Source organism: Artibeus jamaicensis, unplaced genomic scaffold (assembly GCF_021234435.1).
Source record: "Artibeus jamaicensis isolate MK-2021 breed Jamaican fruit bat unplaced genomic scaffold, CSHL_Jam_final contig_419, whole genome shotgun sequence".
Lineage (NCBI taxonomy): Eukaryota > Metazoa > Chordata > Mammalia > Chiroptera > Phyllostomidae > Artibeus > Artibeus jamaicensis.
Genome location: NW_026521824.1, coordinates 2,032,944 through 2,052,612, shown reverse-complemented (window position 1 = coordinate 2,052,612; position 19,669 = coordinate 2,032,944). Strand labels below are relative to the sequence as shown.

Genomic DNA, 19,669 nt, shown 5'->3' with positions numbered 1-19,669 from the left:
TGGGCAGTCGGTGGGCGAGGAGCCCCGTGGTCTGCCTGGAAGGCACCTGTGGCCTAGGGTCCTGTATGTTGGCATTTACCCCAACCCAGTGGGGACAGCTGCTACAGTCTCTCTGGGTGTGGGTGACGCACCAGTGCCCACATCTATGCCTCAATTTGGGAGCTATTATGCTGCAAAAAAAAGGCCTATCTTCAAGGGTTTGACTCTTCCCCCGATGAAGACAAAAGGACATTTCTAAGACCCTGTGTAGCCTCCATGTTGGAGCCGAACACTCATTCTCAGGGAGCCAGGGCCTGGGGCATCTGATCAGCAGCCTAGGTCACTACAAAGTGCTCATTCCATCCCTCCTGCTTCCCCCTCTCCGTGTGCATAACTAAACCTCAATAGATAAGGCCACATTAGGTCAGTGCCCAACAGAGAAAGGGCTCCAGAAAACTCGGTGTGCTCCAACCTTACCAGCCGAGACTGTTTCTGCTTCTAGCCAGTAACAACTTGATGCTTTTTCCTTTTTGCAGTCTGTTAACACCATTATTAAAAGATTCCATTTTTTTCACTATCACACTATTAGGGAAAAGCCAGGAAGATGGGTGGTTTGATTCAAAGCATGAACTAAAATCATTCTTATGTGCTCTCCAGGGAAATGGGGGGTAACATCTAATTGCTGGCCTGGCTGGAGGGAGGGAGGAGGGTGGTCAGTGCCTGCAAAGGCCATCCACACCTACCATGGCCCCCGACCAGTTGAGTGCTACCACCTGTGCAAAGACAACATGTCAACAGCAAAAGGCCCAGGGAGGCAGGGCATGTTATCTGGCAGAAGTGGGTGGTCAGTGAACATGCGAGATCCTCCAATGCTGTTGGCCAACAGATGCACCACTGAAACAAAACAGGCCTGGCACTTAGGGTAGAATCTATCGGCCTTCCTCAGATTTGAAATGGCATTTGTTTGTTTGGGGTTGGAGTCTATTATACTTTGTAGTAACTAATTTGAAATAAAAAAGTTAAAAGCTGGATTGGAAATGATGGGTGAGCTATCATGGTCCATTTCCAGATTCTGGTACAATGTGTTTAACTTTAGCCATTGCAGTCAGTTATGGAAAAGCTACAATTTCTAAAGTCTGGAGACTCCACTAAAGGAGCAAGGTCCCTGGGGAGACAGGTGCGACGCAGCCACTCGGGCTGGGCGCCTCAGCACCATAGGCGCTGTGAGAGCCTTCAAGTGATCTCTGGAGTGGAGCCCCTGGAGTCATTACTGCAGAACTACCGGCCCAGCTGGCTTCTTTCAACATGGACTGCTTTAAAAAAGGAAGGGAGGCCAGTAATCCCTGGGAGGAAGGGAGGAAGTAAAGAAACCTCACAGTTTCAGTGCCTGGGCCTTCACAGGACTAAGAAATAATAAGGGGCACTGATATCCTTTACTTTCTGGAAAGTTTTTTAATGTTTTATTAACACTTACTAATCTGTAACTAGAGGAAAACCTCAAATGAAAATTCTTGAAGAAGAGAGTAGCCCATTACATACGGCTCCCCACCATTAAAATTTACAGATGCATCTGAGACTTCTAGTAGGTCCTAGTTCTCCAAAGTGGGGGCAGGGGGTTGAGGAGGATCAGCTTCACGGGCTCAGCTGCCTTAGCCCAAACTGGCTCAGTCCAAGTGCCACTTTGAGAAGAAACATACTTGGCATCAGGCAATCCTTTGAAACTGCCACAGTGAAAAGTCAGATTTTTAATCAAAATTTAAATCCTGGAATTCACCCACTAGTCAGTGAGGTCAACCTGCCTTCTTCATGAAGAAACAACTCTGAAAGAAAATGGCAGCAGGTGTGCTTTGTGTGAAAAAGGTGAGCTATCAAGTATCTGTATGTTCAAAAAAAGAAAGAAAACAACTCCAGCGAGATGCTCTTGGTTTGCGCTCTCTCTGTGGCTGGTCGTGCAGACAGTCTGTTCTCTTTATACTAGACTGGTCTCACCTTAAGAGCTCTCAAGCTTTCAAAAGCATCCTGAAGGCAGAGCTTCTGAGTGAACACCCTCCAAAGCAGACATCTATGGCAGTATGTGGCCTTCACTTCTAGAAGGCCAGGTCTGGCTGACCTGCTGGTATCAGCTTCCCCAGTGAGAAGTGTTAACTGCAGAGTCCACATCAGTGTGAAACACAGGAACAGCAAGGGTGGTGCCAATGACCACTTTTCATCTTGTCATTGGGGCTCCACAGAACTTTCTTCCCTTGGACATAAAATGTCACAAACTCATGTCCCTGGAGGCCTAAGTAGGCAGCAATTAGCCACACAGAAAATAAAGTAGCATCTTGAACACGAGGGAGGGGCTCACGGAGAGAAACAGGCTTTCTACACAGCCTTCTCCACAGCCACCACACTTCACATCTCAAAGCTGCCAAGACATTCCAGGAGAGTCGTCTGTGTGAGAACATGTAATGGACAGAGGTACAAGGGAAAACGATGAGATGTAAGCAGCACCATTTGCCATAGAAGCAAAAACCATGTCCACAAAGAAAGCCACACAAGGCTTACCTCCTTCCTGGAGGAAATCCCTGCCATGACAGGATTGGGGACCCTGACCAGCAGCTGATGGGTGGGAGTCAACAAGGTCCTATCATTCTGCAGAGAATGGACCAAAGGAGTGATGTGAGGCAAACCCTCCTTAGTCACCAGGGGTCTCTGTGACTTTAATGGTGTGCTACAAAGCTGACAGGTAGACCAGGTCTCAACAACAGGGCCCCAACCACACAGAGCACGACCCCAGTAGATATGCACATGTGTGCTCAGGAGTACCACTTGTTGCTGGCTCAGGTCTGTTTTATCACAACTTTCTGGGGATAACTTAAAAAGCAGTAATATCAAGAGTTCTCCCTACTTAGGAAAAAACTGCTTAAAAAAAAAAAGCATAACATTTCTGGGTTTCAATAAACCCTCCAATCTACAGGTCAGTGGCCATTGTATAAGAAGCTCAGGGAGGTCATGGTAGGGAATACATGGGAACATCTCCTGAGAAGGTGTGGAGAGTCTCATGATGATGGAAATGAGCTGCAGTGAGGTGAGCATACTTGGGGGGACTCTGTGGTGATGAGTGAGCTGCTGTGTGGTGCCCGTACTCCAGGCCTGTGTGACCTCTTCAAGCAGATCCATAAGGACAGCCACACAAGAACGTTTTCCTCATTCCTGGAGGAAATCCCCTCCATGAGTTATTACCGCCCGGACTGCCTGCCCATGCAGCCAGCTGAACACGAGTCTGCTGTCACTGTGCCTGTGAGACCTGCAAGAGGTAGTGAAGTGGTTGCAAAGGTTTGCTTTGGGTAAGTAGACAGTGCTAACTCACTCTGGCCAAAAAAAGTGGACCTGCTGGCTCTTCTTCATCGCTTGCACAGTGGTGATGGCCTCATGGCACCTTGGCCCTGCCTGTCTCCTGGGCTCTCTGCCTCCAAGAGCAGTGCTCACTGACAACTAGTGACTACAATGATCTCTCCTGCTGACCTGCGGGAACAGTTTCCAAGGTAAGGGAGTGAGGGTGGGGACGGGGTGCTACTCACCCCTGCCGCAGCACTGGGGTCTGGAGGGTGTACACTTCCCACTGCGCAGCTGGGGCAGAGCTCTCTCCCTTCTCCTCATTCATCCCAGGGCCTCTCCTGGCGTGATGGACTCCAGGAGACCATTCAGCTGCAGTCTGAATGAGGCAATGGATGTTCTATCATCCTATTTTCCACCAAATCATTCCAGTGAAACAGGCTGCTTCACTTGATTTTGCTACTCAAGTGTTAAGCAGAGATGAAAGTGGCCACCATTTTCTTCCCATTAGGGCTTCATCTTCCTTCCTCTCATCCCATCCCACTGAGGCTTCCCTCTGCCCTGGCTACCAGTCCTCAGTCCTAGGATCACTCCTTAACGAGGAGACAAGAGCTGTTATTGTCCTTCCAGACACCTTCAGAGAAAGCCAGGCTCTCCCTCTGTCCAAGTCCAGCTGGCAGGGTGCCTGGAGCCACCTGGGAACCATAGCTGCCACACTGGTTTCCTTCCCACCTATGATACCATAAATCTACAAAGCTCAGAGGACTGCTTGGTCATGCCAACCTTTCCCTTCCCTGTGCCAAGTCACAGGTCTTGGTCACAGTGGCTGGGACTGACCTCAGATTTTGTGCAAAAAACTGGGGACATAGTCAAACCTAAGCATGGGATGGGTGATCCCAGGAGACTCCTGCATATAGTACAGTTTCAGCAGCTCAGCCAGGTACTTGACCACCTTGACATCTTCATTCACTAGACCCAGATTCAGCTTCAAAAAGCTTGCCTGCCGGCTAGCAACCAACTCCTCTATCTCCTTGTTGTGGGCAGGCAGGTGCAGGTGATGGCAGAAGGTGTAGAGGAAAGCCTTGGAGCAGAGCTGGGTGAGCATGCTCTGGACATGCAGGTAGTAGGTGCTGCCCCTCTTGATTTGAGTACGGTGGTCTGCCAGCCGGGGCACAAGGGTGCCTCTGTAAAGGGGGCAGTGCAGGGTTTTGTTGTCCAGGTCCAGAATGCTTGTGTAGCGGCTGTAACGGCTCAGAACGTGAAGGGTGCTGGCAGGGGATGCCACTCTGAAACACACAGGCCAAGGTCAAGAGGAAGGATAAGGGCCAGGAAGATGAAGGCAAATGCTTGGGTGTGGGGCTTCCTGTCTCTAGGCCAGCTCCCACCCAGCCAACACTCTGGCTCTTTCTGGAAGGTAAATGTGATCATCATGATCTTCAAAGGGTTCCTCACCACCCTCATGACCAAGTTCAAGTGCCTTGGCATGGCCCACAAGGCCCTATACAACCTGCTTCCTGCTGACCTCTAAGGCTTCATCTGTTACTTCCCCACTGACTCTCTCTCCCTTGCAATGTGCCAAGCTTTCAGTGGGGCCTCAAAATCACGGGCCTATTTGCTCTGCCTCCCTCCCTTTTGTACATGACTTATGCCCACTTAAACTTTCTCCAGCTTTCCCTCATCACCTCTTCTGCTTTCCTGCTATGACTTGGTCAAGCTCCTTAACATTTCCAAGACTTCTCTGTAAGACACAGATAACAGTTCCTACCTCATGGGGTCATTGTGGAGACACAACAAATTGTGCATAGGAGAAATGTGTGGCCCTCAGCATCACCAGTCTGGCACTGGTGATGCTGACCAGGGTGGTGACAGCTGTCTGTCTTCTTGTCTCACCCACTGGACAAGAGTTTCTGCAGACTCAGGACTGTCCCTGATTTGCCCTCCTGTCCTCACTGTCCTGCACACCAGAAGTAGGCAGGCAGAGTCTGCCCAGTGAGGGAAGGAGGTCAGAGTGGTCAATCTTAGTTAGCAGCTCCTTGAAGCTCTCTCCCCTACATCAGTTTTCCCAGAGGAACTGGAATTACCCTGCAGAGTATAGCAAAGATTTGCTGACCAGAAACTTCAGACTGACATACTCTGGAATGTGGGGCTTGTGTTAGACCTAAAATGGTGTGTGCGATGGACTGACAGTCACTTGGGACTAAGGTAATCTCATAATATTTTTTCCTTCCTGAATGTTATTATCTTGCACAATTAACACATTTACTGGGCATCTACTATATTCTCAGTAGTGACCCAGGGGCTAAGCAGGCAGTAAATGAGCTTGGTTTGGTTGGGAAGAAAAGCCGAGTACAATGAGTGAATGGAGATGTGGTCTACCTTTTCACAGGAAAGGGTCGGGGCCAGAAGGTCCCAGAGGACTGGCCTTAGAACTGGGGAAGGCATCCAGACCACAGTGTCAGCAAGGTCAAAGAGATGGCAAAGCAGACAGCCAAACAAGCCACACATTCTGAGAACTGTAAAGACAGCATTAGGCTGTGGCCCGCATCCCACAGGCAATGGGAAATCAGGCTTGTAGGCAGCTCATTGGCTTCTCAGGGAGGCAGGCCTTTTCCCACATATACTCAGTCCACTCCTGATATAGTGGCCCAAGGGGGCCAGGCCATGAGCCAAACTCCTCCTCAGGCCTGGCATATCCAGCCCACGAAGACTCTGCCACAGCAACAGAGCCATGCCTCGCCTCATCTTCCTGCTGCTCCATCCCCACCACCTGTCCTAATGGAACATCCTGGCCTCAGGCCCAGCCTTTGCTGGGAAAGCTCCAATACCCCACCCACTCCCACCTATGGCAGCACCATTTTTTTGAGAAGATGCTGCTCCGTCTAACATCTCTATTTCCCTCAAAGCTCCTCATCAGGAAGCCAGATGGCATGGGAAGAAGCGAGTCCCAGACCTGTCCCTAAGTTATACAACCAAGTCTCATACTTCACCTCTCACACCTGTTTAGATTCATCACAGTCTGTCCCAAAGGAGGCAAACTCTGTATAGAGGAGGACACTGAGGCCCAAAGAGTGGCCATTGCTTGTCCAAGGTCACCCAGCTTGAACGTGGCTGAACCAGCACTCAACCCAGGGCCTCTGACCCAACCTAGCACTGTTTCTCATCAGAACTGAGCTGTTTTTCAAATAGTGCAGGGCTTGTTATTGCTGTTTAGTAAGCAAAATCCCTAGTTTGAGCTTAAAATAATGGGAGACTGATCTGTCTATCTCTTGTACTTATTCTGTGCACAGTGAGGCCCTGCTTTAGTAGGACAAAAAAAAAACCACTAGTAAGACTGGCAGTTCTAGGGTGGGAGTACTTAAAGAGCTTGTTGTCTGAGCTGGTTTTAGCTGGAGACAAAGCACCCGGGTGGGAAGGGAATCTCCTGAGTCACAAAATTTTGATTCCAGATTAACTTGGCACACGGGACCAATCCTCTTACTAAGCACCCCTATAGATAGGAAGCTCATGACCACACAAAGACAACTCTTATAGTCATACTCTCCATGCTGATCCTGAGATGGGCCTCAGTCTACCTCTGTCTCAATTCTGGGTCTGCCTGTGGGGTGGCTCACCATCCATCCACAACTCCAGCACTTCTGAGGGCTGCCAAGTACAGCATGAGGGTGGCACACACAGCCCCAAGAACTGGGCCGCCCCCAGCTCCACATGGGGACTACTGTAAGCCCCATTCACAGACAGGTTCAACAAGTTTTGCTGAGTAAATGAAGAGATAACTGACCCAAATTCACATAGCTAGTAGGGTTAACACCAGGACCTGAACTCAGCACACCCACTGCCTCCCTCTAACAGCCATGGACCACAACTCCATGGATTTTCATCTCGTGGTAGTTTCACATCCTGGTCTATTGTTCACCCCACAGAATTTTTTTCAAGTGATTCACAGCAAATCCAGTCCTCATTCCACTTCTAGCCCCCTCAGCTGACCCTCTAGTGACAGGCCCCCTAAGGAACAAGGCCTCCGACCCCTGTCTAACATTCCAAAATGCCCTGCAGGCAGATGCTCCCAATTCCCAGCACATGGGCACACTCAGGAGGTCTGAGCAGGAAAGTTTCACAGGAGAAGTTATCACTTCTCCACTTGGGATTCTTGGAAAGATCTCAACTGTCACTCTGACAGGACTCTCACTTTTGCAGAGGGCTGCTTCAAGGCTCTGAAGTCTGGTGGTGTGGGCCACACTAAGCTCTTGCTGCTCTGGCCTGCCTTCCTCAGTCTGTCTGGGCCCTGGTAGGATATCAGAGCAGGGTTCATACTGCTCGGGCACAGATCAGATGTGATGGGCCTTCCAAACTCTGCAGTCACAAGGCAGGCCTTGTCAGCAACCTCTGCAGATGGAAACAGTCAAGCCTCTCCTTGTCGGGAGAGGTCAGGCTGACAGTGGTGACAAAGCTGGGGCTGAAGACAGGGTTGACTGAGAAGGCCATGCTCGAGCTGTCCTGGGATGTACCACAGCTGCTAATTCTGGCAGTGGGCCCAACAGCTGGCATACAGCCCTCAGTAAGTACTTGGCAAATGATCACTCAGTAACCCTACCCTCTTATTTTCTCCGAAGGAAACAAAGCCTCAAGTGAAGGAGTGACTTGTCAAGGTGCCCAATTTGGATGAACGGTGGTAGGGAAAGGGCACCACAGGACTCAGACCACCTCACACCTCCTCCTCCATTCCAGGGTTCCAAATATACTGCCAGCTACCCCCTGCTGCACCCACAGAGACATCATTAATTGAGACAGCAGTATTTCCAATGCAGCCCAACCCAGGCCTCAGAATATTCCTCAACAGAGCACTTCAGTAAGGTACCCAAAAGACTGGAGCTGGTGTAAGAAATGAACCTCTGTGGCCATTCTGGCACATTCTAAGGAGAGACTTTAATGGAAAGCCAGTGGAAAGGGTAAGACTGTGTGACCCTGGTCCTCAATAAGCCAGCTGACATCAATACATTGATGTATGTTTTAGATTTTCCACTTTTGAAGTAAAAAAGTCAAAGTTCAAGGGTTGGGATGAAGGAATCCAGTTGGAGAACAGATGTGTTCACTGAAAAACCCTTCCCTCCCTGTGACAGAATGGTTAATCCCAAGAGCACAGAGGTGCCATCAACTGAGGGTCGGGAATGTGGGAGGAAAGACAAAAGCTGCAAGGGCAATCAGTGCAGTCAGCTAACCTGATAAGCCTTGGATTCTGCATCTTTAAGCAAGGACTTAATAGTTTCCCATGGTGCCCAAGGAATAAGTTTGTCCAGGTGTCTCAGGTACATCACACCAAGCTCCCCATGTTGTCACTCTTCCCCCACAAGGGCAAGCCAACCCTCCAGGCCATTCAAACCAAACACCCAGACCTTCTCCCTTCCTCCTTCCCACCTGTCACTAAATTACTCTTTTCTTAGAACACACAAAGCACCTGCTGTTAGAACACTCATTTTCCTGTGTGGTAAGGTTCTGGTCGCCTGTCTGCCCCTTCTCCTAAACTACAAATTCTTACAGAGCAGTGGCTTTGCTCAGGTACCTCCAGAGGATAACCCTGTAGCCACCAGCATAGCCTGTAGATTCTCAACAAGTGACTCAAGTCCTGACATGGAAGTGATACTTGTTTAAATCCCACCATGACCCTAATGCAGCCAAGGGTAAGTCTGGGTGACCTCTGTATGAAAGGTGAACACAAGGAGACTCAGGGTGGTGACCTCATTGATACTAGGGACTCATGTAAATGGGAAGTTGGAAAATTAGAATAAACAGGAGTTGACTGCAGTGTGGGAGAAATTCCTTTTGCCCTTCCTTTGTGGTATGGGAAGCATAGGCTGTGTCAGCCTGGACCCCCATGATCACCTAGCTCAAAACCTTTGCTTTGCAGATGAGCAAAGTGGGGTGTAGAGAAGGGATTGAGGAAACGGAACATAGTGCATACACTGAGGGAGAGTCCCTTGACCCAGACAACTTGTCAAGCAGTTTCGGAAAAATAAAAAGAATCTACTACAGCACAAGTAAGGAACACAGGGGAAGTGACACAGAACGCATTCAAAGAGAGGGAGAAGGAGGTGGCTTTTCTTTTTCCTTATTAAGACAGCCTTCAAAGGCAAACAGGACAGTGGAGCCCTGTGGATGTCCCTCTCACCAGTAATGGCTGCCCTCTTCTATTACCACAACCCTTTCTCAGAAGCAGATCTCTCATAGTCATCTACACCATAGTATGAATTTGAGAATCAGCAAGAATCTGAGATCTACAAGTCCAGTCTTTTCCCAAACCTTGCTGTACACCTACTTTAACCCAGACCAGCTGAATCAGAATCTTGAGTGGGGCCCAGGAATCATAATTTAAAAAATTCTCCCATAATTCTGACACAGCAGGGTACAGACCAGGATCAGCAACCACTTAGGAACTACAATCCCCTCATGTGACTGACAGACAAGGAAACACAGGGCCAGAGAAGGGGAATGAATTGCCAAGAGTAACAGTGAGGCCCTGGCTGGTGTAGCTCAGTGGATTGAGCATGGGCCTGCGAACCAGACAATCGCGGTTCAAATCCCAGTCAGGGCACATGCCTGGGGTTGCAGGCCAGTTCCCTGCAGGCCAGTTCCCAGCAGGGGACACACAAAAGGCAACCATACATTGATGTTTCTCTCCCTCTCTCCTTCCCTTCCCCTCTACAGATATATATAAAATATATATAAAAAAAAAAAAGAGTTAACAGTGAGTTGATGCTGGGCCCAGTCTGGAAGCCAGACCTCCTGATTTTGGGTCTACCACCCAAACTTTTAACTTCGCCCAGAGGGATGTACATTTGAAGCCTCATCTCTAATTGGACAAGGCCATTCCCCACTACCTGTAATCAATTACCTCTGCAGGCCAATTAGCTTCCACTTCTGAAAATCCGTGATGTGCAGAGGGGAGGAAACCCAGTGCTTCACAGGTTTGGCATAGCGGCTGTAGTTGGGCACGAAGATGGACAATGCTGTCACAAGCTTCCTGACTATGGCCTCGTCCTCCCCCAGGACCACAAGCGTCCTCCCACTGAGCAGGGAGTAGATGGCTGGGTGGGCAAAGGGGTACTGGCGGATGAATCTTAAGGCATTCTGCCCAGCCCTCTTTTTATGCCTCTCAGAAGAGGGGCCAGTGAGATGAGCAGAGGGAGTCCTGTCCAAACTGGTGGAGGCTACACTGCTCACATAGCTGGTAGTGTCTGAGTAGTTGTCCAGGCTGGTCTTACTGATGTCCCGGCTAGCCAGTAGGTGGCTTGGGTCCAGCTCATAAGCAGGGAAACCTTCAGAACTGTTGTCTCGGGAAGAAGGGTTGGCATTTTCCACTGCAAAGTCTATGTGGAATCCCTGGTCCTTCTGCCTGTAGCGCTGTGGGGGGATGCTCACTACTCCATCCTCATCAGAGAGTATGTGGACTGGAGTAGAGAGTGGCACCAGCAGACTATCACTCTCCTTCCCAATGCAGCAGGAGTCCGCCTGGGACGAGGTGTTTTCTAAGCTGCCCTCCTCTGGCTCACCCAGCTCAACTGGGCTGATGCTTGGCCGGAAGTGGATGGCTCCCTCACTATCATCTGCATATGATTCTTCTTCATTAATAGCACTTGGGTAGCTGGCCTTAAACTCATCAGGGATGAGGGCCTCAGAGGGGCAGGTGCTGAGGACTTCAATGCTGTCCTCACTGATGGTCCTGTGGCTGACTGCTTTGCTCCGGATCACCTGGGGGCTCAGTGGCACCATGAGATTAGCCTGGCTGTCAGACTTAAACAGCACAGAAGTAGACTTCTCCGTGCCTAGAACCTCAATGCTTTCACCACTGCTGATACTGCCTTTCATATCTATATCCAGGTAGCCCAAATTTTCCTGGAGGTCAAAACTGTTCAACTGTGTTGTCTCCACTTCCTTGTAGTCCTCATCTCCGACTTCCTGCTCCATCTTGATCAGCACAGACTCCACACTGGACTTGTAAGAGCCAAAACTAATTAACACTTGAGGAACTTGGCATTCTTGTAGAGATCTGGAAGGCGGCCTGTCTTGACTGGGCTTAGATGGTATGCTTTCTTGTGTCTCTACCACCCTGTCATAGACATCCACAAAGTCTTCAAAGAGGAAGTTTGTTATGCTCTGTTGCTTTAGTAGTGTTCTGTCAATCTGGCTAGTCAGGAGATAGCACAGGTCTCCTCTGAACATGTGCTCAATGTGGCTGAGCTGAGCCAGAGTCTTGGTGAAATATTCAGTGTCACAGAGCTCTTCCAAGGTCTTCAATTTCTTGTCAAAGCACTTGGTGGACTTTGCTTTGATGAGTTTTGGGGTGTAGGCAGGTCTGCAGGTGTAAAGGTCTGTGTCAGCACATTCATCAGGGTTAGTAGTGCCTGCCTGGTCAGGCTGATCCTGAGTATGCTCCATCTCCCCAGAACACACATCAGACCCCTTCAACTTCCGGTGAGGGTATGACTGGATCTGCTTCAACAGGTCTTGATGTTCAATGATACACTTCTCTACACTAGCCAATTCATTGGCTTTCTCAATTGCTTGAGATGAGTAAAAGCCTTTGTCATTGGCTTTCTTCTGGATCTCCGTTTCAGTGTGCAGCACGGTCCTGGTGTAATCCAAGTCTTTCAGTTTTTTTTCAAGTTCCACAGCAAAGGCCTTCCTGTTGCCTGTCTTCAAGTACTCAGAAGCTTTGGAAAATTCGGCTGAAAGCTCCTGGAACTGCTGCATGATTTTGTGCTGGTCTGCTGAGATATAAGCCATGCAAAAGGGCCTCACAAAGCCACGGGCCTCCAGGTCGTACAGGGTCAGGTGGTGCACATAAGCAAAGGCTCCCTCTTTGGAGTCTCCCAGTACCACCTTGGAATCCTCCACAAAGTTCAGCTTGGGATAAGCAGAACCAGGGGGATGGCCCACGAAAGAAGCCTGGTAATCCACAGACATTATCCGCAAGGAGAAGTAATTGAGATCAAAAGTACCGAAAACTTTGGTGTCATTGGGGATGGTCAGCAAGGGTTGGGGTCCCACCTGCTCCGAGAACTCGGAAATAAGGATGAAATCCCGAGAGAACTTGGCTCCGGACAATTTGGACCATGGGTTAGCTCCTTGGCTTGCAAAGGGGAAGAGCGGCACCGAGTACTCTTCAGGCAGGGCCGGCTGATTGTAAGGTTCCTCCTCGTACTCATCCTTTTTGGTGAAGGCCACCACGTCAGGGGCGCTGATCATTATTTCCAGATATACGGAGAGAACATTGAAAGAAAGTGAAAAAAGAAAGCTGGGGTTATCAACACAGGGAAGCCAAGACTTCGGAGGAGGAAGCAAAGTCCTTTGCTGTCTTCTTTGCGCCTTTAGGGGTACTTGGCTGCCTCTCACACTTCCGCAAACGCAAACTCCCGCAGCCCCTCAAAGGTGTGTCTCCCACAGGGCTCTCCAGGCTTCATGAACTCCGCAGGTCCAGAAGACCGGGGAGGCCGGCCGCCCTTCTCCTCCTCCTCCCCTGGTGAGGATAGCCGGCGCACAGCACCTGCAGCGAGGTCACCGGAACTTCTCCGAACCGACCGGTGACAGCAACAGCCTCGGCCCTGAAGTGGTGCCTAACATGGGGCTGCAAACCGCCGCAGAGGCCAACTGAGCGTTGCTGCCCCGACAACCCGAGACAAAACTCGTCGCGGCTGCTTGGACGCCACAACCAAAATCCAGCTACATCGGCGCCGCCATCTTGATATCACGTGACTCGCGGTGTCGGCGCCGGGTGACCCGGAAGCGGCCACATAGACTTCCGAGAGGGAGAGAAAAAAGTTATGGCAAAGGGGGAGATTTGGGCGGGACTGTGGAGCAGCCTCCACCAAGAACCAATTAGTGAAACTACTGTTTGGACGGAGAGGAAATGTGGGGGTGCCGAAACGTGCTGGGACTAGGGGCAGGAGCGCGGGGCAGCGTGGGAGTTGTAGTTCTGGACCCTGTGGACTGGCGGAAGTGGTGGGAGAAAACGGGCGGGAGCGGAGCGTGGCAGTGCGGGATTTGGCGGCGGTCGTGAAGAAGAGGGGAAGAGGCTGCAACTCAGAAGCCCGGCGGGCTGAAGGGAGGAGACCGGAACGGTGTTCATGGCACTGGCGGCTCCTGGCGTCTCTAATTCCTTGGGGTGGGCTCGGGGTGGCACTCACCTCGATTTCCCCAGCATGCGGGAGCACTCGGGATGATCTTCCCCGTCCTCCGCTGCGCGCTCCGCTGTGTGCGTTGGCCTGGAAGACGAAATTTGTCCGCCTCCGTCATGGAGGTGGACTTCCGAAGCGTGCGTAAAGTCCTCTGTGTGGCGGAGAAAAACGACGCGGCCAAGGGGATCGCTGACCTGCTGTCCAAAGGTCGCATGAGGCGGGTAAGGATACGCATTTCCTAGCAGCTGTGCTTGGTGAGGCCCATGGAGTGGGACATCGTGGTGGGCACCGGGAATAGGGATGAAGGCGACTTCTCTCACCTGTGGGTCTTCGCTGTGTCCCCGAGACCGTTGGCAGTGGCCACCTGCCTTCTCTTAGGACTGACTGATAGACATTTTTTTAATGTAATGAAGAGGTTTTACTCATTTGCCTAAAAACCTTGGGTCCTCCCGCCGTTCACTCATTCTTCCCTCGGGATTCTAAAACCCGATGAATTTGGGAATCACTGACCAAGCTCCTTTAACTTGGCATTCAAGCCCTGCCTGATCATTCCCAGGGAACCCTATTTTCTGCCATCCCCCCTGCTGTTCTGCAGACATGTCGATTCTACAGCTTTTAAGGGCCTATTGACGGGGCAACTCTACGGTTTGGAGGTTAGAGGCAGATCTCAGACTTTTTCCTAATGCCAGCAATCGCCCTTGACTACCAATTCAACAGAGGAATCCCTAACTTGGGGTGCAGTGAAGAAGGAAACTTTATCCAGTGCAAAACAGCCATGGGTCTTTGAGCTTCAGCTGGGGAAACATTCTTAGGTGGACAAGGAAAATGCTCGGAAGGGAAACTGATTTGTATAGACATAAGTCCCACCCCCGATCCCTAATCAGTCCTTCTTTATGCAAATGAGGACTCCAAATCCTTGCAGTTTGGTCCAAAAGACACTATAGTCCTTGTTCAGAATGGAGCCCCTCTGGTTGGCGGGGGAAATATAGTTGCACGACTCAGATGGATTGGAAAAAGCGTCAGTCCGAGCGGTTGAAATAGGATTCCAGGAACTCCTTTGTAAGGGCTGCTCAGGTGGCAAAAACAGTGCAGGCTGGCAGTTCAGAGCAGGCTTCTCTGTGAATACCAATTTGCATGAGAGGACCTTGTGTAGAAATGGTTATTAGGCTCTGTTTTTTTTAAATATTTGAGCCCAGTTAGCCAATAGGAGCCCTTATTGATTGTCTTCTTTCACAGGGTCCACATGAATACAAATTCTGAGAGACAGGCAAGTAAGGGATTAGATGTATTGGAGACACACTGGAGCACAAAGGAAAGGGAGAGTAAGAAAGGGTTTCAAAAGGGAGTTAACATGAAGGCCTTAAGAGCAGTTCAGGAAAGTCTCTCAAACAACAAAAGTGGAGCCTGAAATGGTTTTCCAGAGAACAGTTATGAGATCATGGGGTAAAGTTCCCTGCTCCTTTTTCTTTCAAATCCCAGAGTCCTTAGAACTGTTTCTAGTGTGTGGCTAGTGGGAGTAGGAGCTAAGGTTGTATGGCTGCTGAGAGGTTCAGCTCTTTCCAATGCCAAGAGTCCTGGTGACCAGCTCAAAGGTTTGTCTACTTAGAGGGAGGGCTCTGGGCCTCCTAAAAATGGCCCATCTACACCTAACTTACTTACTTCTGTATTCTTCGGGGCTTTGTTTAAATGTTTCTTCTTCAAGGAACCTTTCCTTTCATTCTCTCCCCCCAGCTGGGAGAGGGACATTTTATGATGTGCCGTCATGGTGCGCTGATCTGTTTGGAAGATAGCTACCAATTAGAGTGAAAATAATTTATTTGATGTCACTCACCACCCCTCCTTGGCCTCTAAGCTCCAAAGGAAAGGGTCTGTGTCTGTTTTGTTCATTGTTGTATTTCTAGTGCCTAACATGGTGCCTGGAATACAGGAGTCTTTAAGTCAATAATTGTTAGATGAATGTTTGAGCTGAGACTTGAAAGTCTTACCCAGCAGTGGAAACATTATGTATAAAGAACAACCAGTGGCTTGAAACAGTTTGGAGTGTAAAAAAACTGAGAAGTTAGGAGTGGGAGGAGGAATCAGGGAGTTAAGCAAAGAGAGGAAGTTGAAGGCAGATCATAAGAATATTAGAGAGCCATGTAATGTTTTATACACAAGTGTTAAAGTATATGTAACATTTACCATTTAAACTATTTTGAAGTAGCATTTAGTATATTCTCAAATGTTGTGCAACCATCACTTCTATCGAGTTCCAGATTTTTTATCACACCACAAGGAAACTCCATAGCCAATAAGCAGTCACTCCCCATTCTCTACTTCTCCAAGTCCCTGGCAACCACTAATCTGCTTTCTGTCCCCAAGAATTTGCTTATTCTGGATATTTCATATAAAAAGAGTCATAACATGAGGCCTCTTATGTCAGGCTTCTTTTACTTAGTGTGCTGTTTCTGAAATTCACCCATGTTGTAGCATGTATTAGTACTGTGTTCGTGAAAGACTGAATAATATTCCATTGTATAGATAGATCACATTTTGTTATCCATCCACTAGTTGGTGACATTTAAGTTGATTCCACCTTGGGCTATTATGAAGAGAGCTGCTGCCCTGGCTGGTGTGGCTCGGTGGATTGAGCCGGGCCTGCGAGCCAGAGGATTGTGGTTCAATTCCCAGTTGGGGCGCATGCCTGGGTTGCAGGCCAGGTCCCAGCGGGGGGCGCATGAGAGGCAACCATACATTGATGTTTCTATCCCTCTCTCCTTCCCTTCCCCTCTGAAGATAAATAAATAAAAATCTTTAAAAAGAGAGAGCTGCTGTAAGCATTTATGTACAAGTTTTTGTGTGAGTGCCTGTTTTCAGTTCTTTGCAGCAAATTCCTAGGTGTGCAGCTGTTGGGCTATAACTTCACTCTATGGTTAACTTTTTGAGGAATTGTCAAATTATTTTCTACAGTGGCTGAAACATTTTACATTCTCACCAGCAAAGTTAGAAGTTTCTCTACTCCTTCACTAACACTTGGTGGTTTTTTTTCCATTCCTTTTGATTATGTGGTGGTTTTGATTTGCATTTCCCAAATAACTAATGACACTGAGAGTGTTTTCATGAGTTTATTGGTCACTGTACCTTCTTTGGAGAAATATCTGTTTATGTCTTCCACCTGTTTTTGAATTGAGTTGTTTGTCTTGCATTGAGTTGTAGGAGTCCTTTACATGTTCAGGATTCTAGATCCTTCTTAGATAAACAATTTGCAAATATTTTGTCCTCTTCAGTGGGTTGTCTTTTCACTCTCTTGTTTGTGTTCTTTGATGCACAAAAGGTTTTAATTTGTATGAACTCCAGTTTACCTGTTTTTTCTTCTTTTGTGGATTATGCTCTTAGTGTCATATCTAAAGTATTGCCAAATCTAAGGTCATGAAGACTTGCCCCTATGTTTTCTTCTAAGAGTTTTAGCTCTTATATTTAGGTCATTGCTCCATTTTTAGTTAATTTTTTCCATATAGTATAAAATAAGAATCCAACTTTATTCTTTTGCATGTGGGTATTCAGTTTTTCCCATTTGGTGAAAAGATGATTCTTTTTTGCCCTGACTGGTGTAGCTCAGTTGGTTGAGCATTGTCCCAAAAGAAAAAAGTTGCTGGTTCGATTCCCAATCAGGGCACGTGCCTGGGTTGCAGCCAGGTTCCCAGTTGGTGCATGCGCAAGAGGCAACTAATTGATGTTCTCCCTCTCTTTTTCCCTTCCTTTCCTCAGTCCAAAAATAAATAAAATCTTCAAAATAAAAAATAAAAAGACAGACTTTTTCCATCAGGTAGTCTAGGAACGCTTGCCAAAAATCAATTGACCATAGATGCTTGGCTTTCTTTCTGGACTTTCAATTCTATTCTTTTTTTCTGTATATCTGGTCTTATACCAGTACCACACTGTTTTGATTATTGTAGCTTGGTAGTGAGTTTTGAAAATGGGCAGTATAAGTCCTTCAACTTACCACACTTTTTGGACTATAAGATGAGACTTGTTTTCTCCCCAAAATTGGGAGGAATAATGGTTGTTAGTGCTGCTATTGAGTTCTGTTTACATTTACGTTGGTGAAATATTATGTTATTTATGTTATTAAATATTTTACCACATTTTTTGCTTCAAAAAATTTTTCCCTATCTTTCTCCTCTAAAACGTAGGTGTGTCTTATGGTCCGAAAAATATAGGTAATTCTCTTTTTTCAAAAATGCTGTTATGGCTACTTGGGGCCCTTGCAACTGTGTAGGAAATGTAGGATCAGCTTTTCTATTTCTTTTGCAAAAAAGGCTGTTGGGAGTTTTGTAAGGCTTGCACTGAATCTGTAAATCACTTTGGGAAGTATTACCATCTTAGTATTGTCTGCAGTCTATGAACACAGTTTTTCCATTTATTTAAGTCTTTAAATTCTTTCAGCAATGTGTTGTAGTTTTCATTGGCTTTGGGATGTTGTATGAATGGAATTGTTTTCTTAATGTCCTCTTCAGATTGTTCATTACTACTGGAGATTTTTTGTGTGTAAGTTATATCCTGCAAATATGCTGGATTTATTTTTACCAGTACAAATAGTTGTTTTTGTTTTTGTTTTGTTTTGTCTTTTTGCTTCTTTAAGATCTGTCTATAAAATCTTATCGCCTGTGAATAGAAATATTTCTCCTTCCTTTCCAATTGGAATGTTTTTATTTATTTATTTGTTTGTTTGTTTGTTTGTATCTAATTGCTCTGGCTAAAATCTAGTAATCTTAGATACAATGGTGAAACAGACATTCTTGTCTTGTTCTTCATCTTAAAAGAAAAGCTTTCACTGTTCTACCATTGAGTATCATGATGTTAGCTGTGGGGTTTCATTGTGAAGGATGTTGAATATTTATTTATTAAAGGCTTTTTCTGCATCTATTGACATGAGCAGTGTAGGTTTTTTTAAATCTTCATCTGAGGATATATGTTTATTGAGAGAGAAACATTGATCAATTGTCTCCTGTACACACCCCCACCAGGGATTGAACCTCCATCTTAGATATGTGCTCCGACTGGGAATTGAACCTGCAACCTTTTGGTACATGGGATAATGCTCCAACCAACTGAGCCACCTGGTCAGGGCAGCAACATAGGTTTAAGTGGGGGAGTACTGGGGTCATATTTGTGTCAAAATCACTCTGGCAGCAGAGGATTTGAAGAGTGAACACCTAGAGTCAAGGCAACAGCTGTTGGAGTTCCCTTGTGAAAGGTCAGAGGCCTGAACTCTAGAAACCATTGGAATAATTCAAGTAGGAGCAGAGGGAATGGAAAGGAAGGGAGTGATAGAAACTGAGTTTAAAAGTTCACCATGCTTTTATGAATCTTGGTTCCTCTTCTAGAATGATAATTTCCTTCTTTTTTCCTAATGAACTCTTTGTCTTTTAAAAAAGAAATAAAAGGCAACCTAAATGTAACCTCTTTTGTGAAGTCTTTCCTAAATGTCCTCTCTATTCATTTCCTTCTCTGCTTCCAGATGCATTTTCATCTCTCTTGATGGTAGCAGTCATCATGAGTGGAGTTATCTAGCTATTTGTCCATCTGTCCCATGGTGTTTCACCTCCCCAAGAACAGTGACAGCTCCTATTCATTTTTTCATCCCTCAAACAGAGCCAGCTACATGAAAAACACATGGTAAATGTTCACCAAATGTCATAATCTCTACCATTTAATGTCCTTAAATTCTGTGGAGGTGCTAAAACATACAGACACACACAGATCAGAATCAAATGATAGCCATTTTAGCTTTATAATAGCAAGGAATTGAAATAACAAGAACCAATAATAGAAATATAATGGTTAAATAAATTGTATGCAATTTGTGATGGGTTATTAGACATTATGGAAAACACTTTAATATATGTTTTAAACATATATACACATATATTTGAAAGAAATTCAGGAAATATTAAAGAGATAAAATTTTTCACTTTTTTCTTTAACAGTAGTTAAACAGTTGTAATTATTGAACAGAATTCAGAGAATACATACATATATCAAGAAGTAAACTCCCCACCAGCCACAGCAACTGCTACTAATAACTAATAGATCCTTGAGGATGTTTTTATGTATGTACAAATTTTTCATGATTTTATTTTTATATTCAAAAGGAGAAAAATTTTAAAGATTTTATTGATCTATTTTTAGAGAGAGGGTAACGGAAGGAGAAAGAGAGGGAG

At 47.0% G+C, this 19,669-nt stretch overlaps 2 protein-coding genes across 3 annotated transcripts in view; one reads left to right on the top strand and one right to left on the bottom strand.

The window, feature by feature from the left end:
- Positions 1 to 1,314: 1,314 nt before the first annotated feature.
- SMCR8 (SMCR8-C9orf72 complex subunit) lies at positions 1,315 to 13,548 on the bottom strand. Of its 2 annotated transcripts, XR_008391703.1 has the most exons (4): positions 13,476 to 13,548; positions 10,184 to 13,087; positions 2,527 to 4,583; positions 1,315 to 2,412 (listed from the first exon to the last, which is right to left on the bottom strand). XR_008391703.1 is itself a non-coding variant. In XM_037163147.2 (3 exons), the coding sequence occupies exons 2-3, from the start codon at positions 12,535 to 12,537 to the stop codon at positions 4,136 to 4,138; spliced, it is 2,802 nt and encodes a 933-aa protein (XP_037019042.2). In that variant the 5' UTR covers positions 12,538 to 13,087; positions 13,476 to 13,548; the 3' UTR covers positions 1,315 to 4,135. The 2 variants fall into 2 exon arrangements, 1 of the variants encoding a protein (XP_037019042.2); XM_037163147.2 differs by having other exon boundaries at positions 1,315 to 4,583.
- The window catches only part of TOP3A (DNA topoisomerase III alpha), a 40,600-nt gene continuing 34,438 nt past the window's right edge, over positions 13,508 to 19,669 (top strand). The window contains exon 1 of the mRNA XM_037163146.2: positions 13,508 to 13,687. Within this exon, the coding sequence (XP_037019041.2) occupies positions 13,508 to 13,687 (180 nt within the window). The remainder of the gene's footprint in view (positions 13,688 to 19,669) is intronic.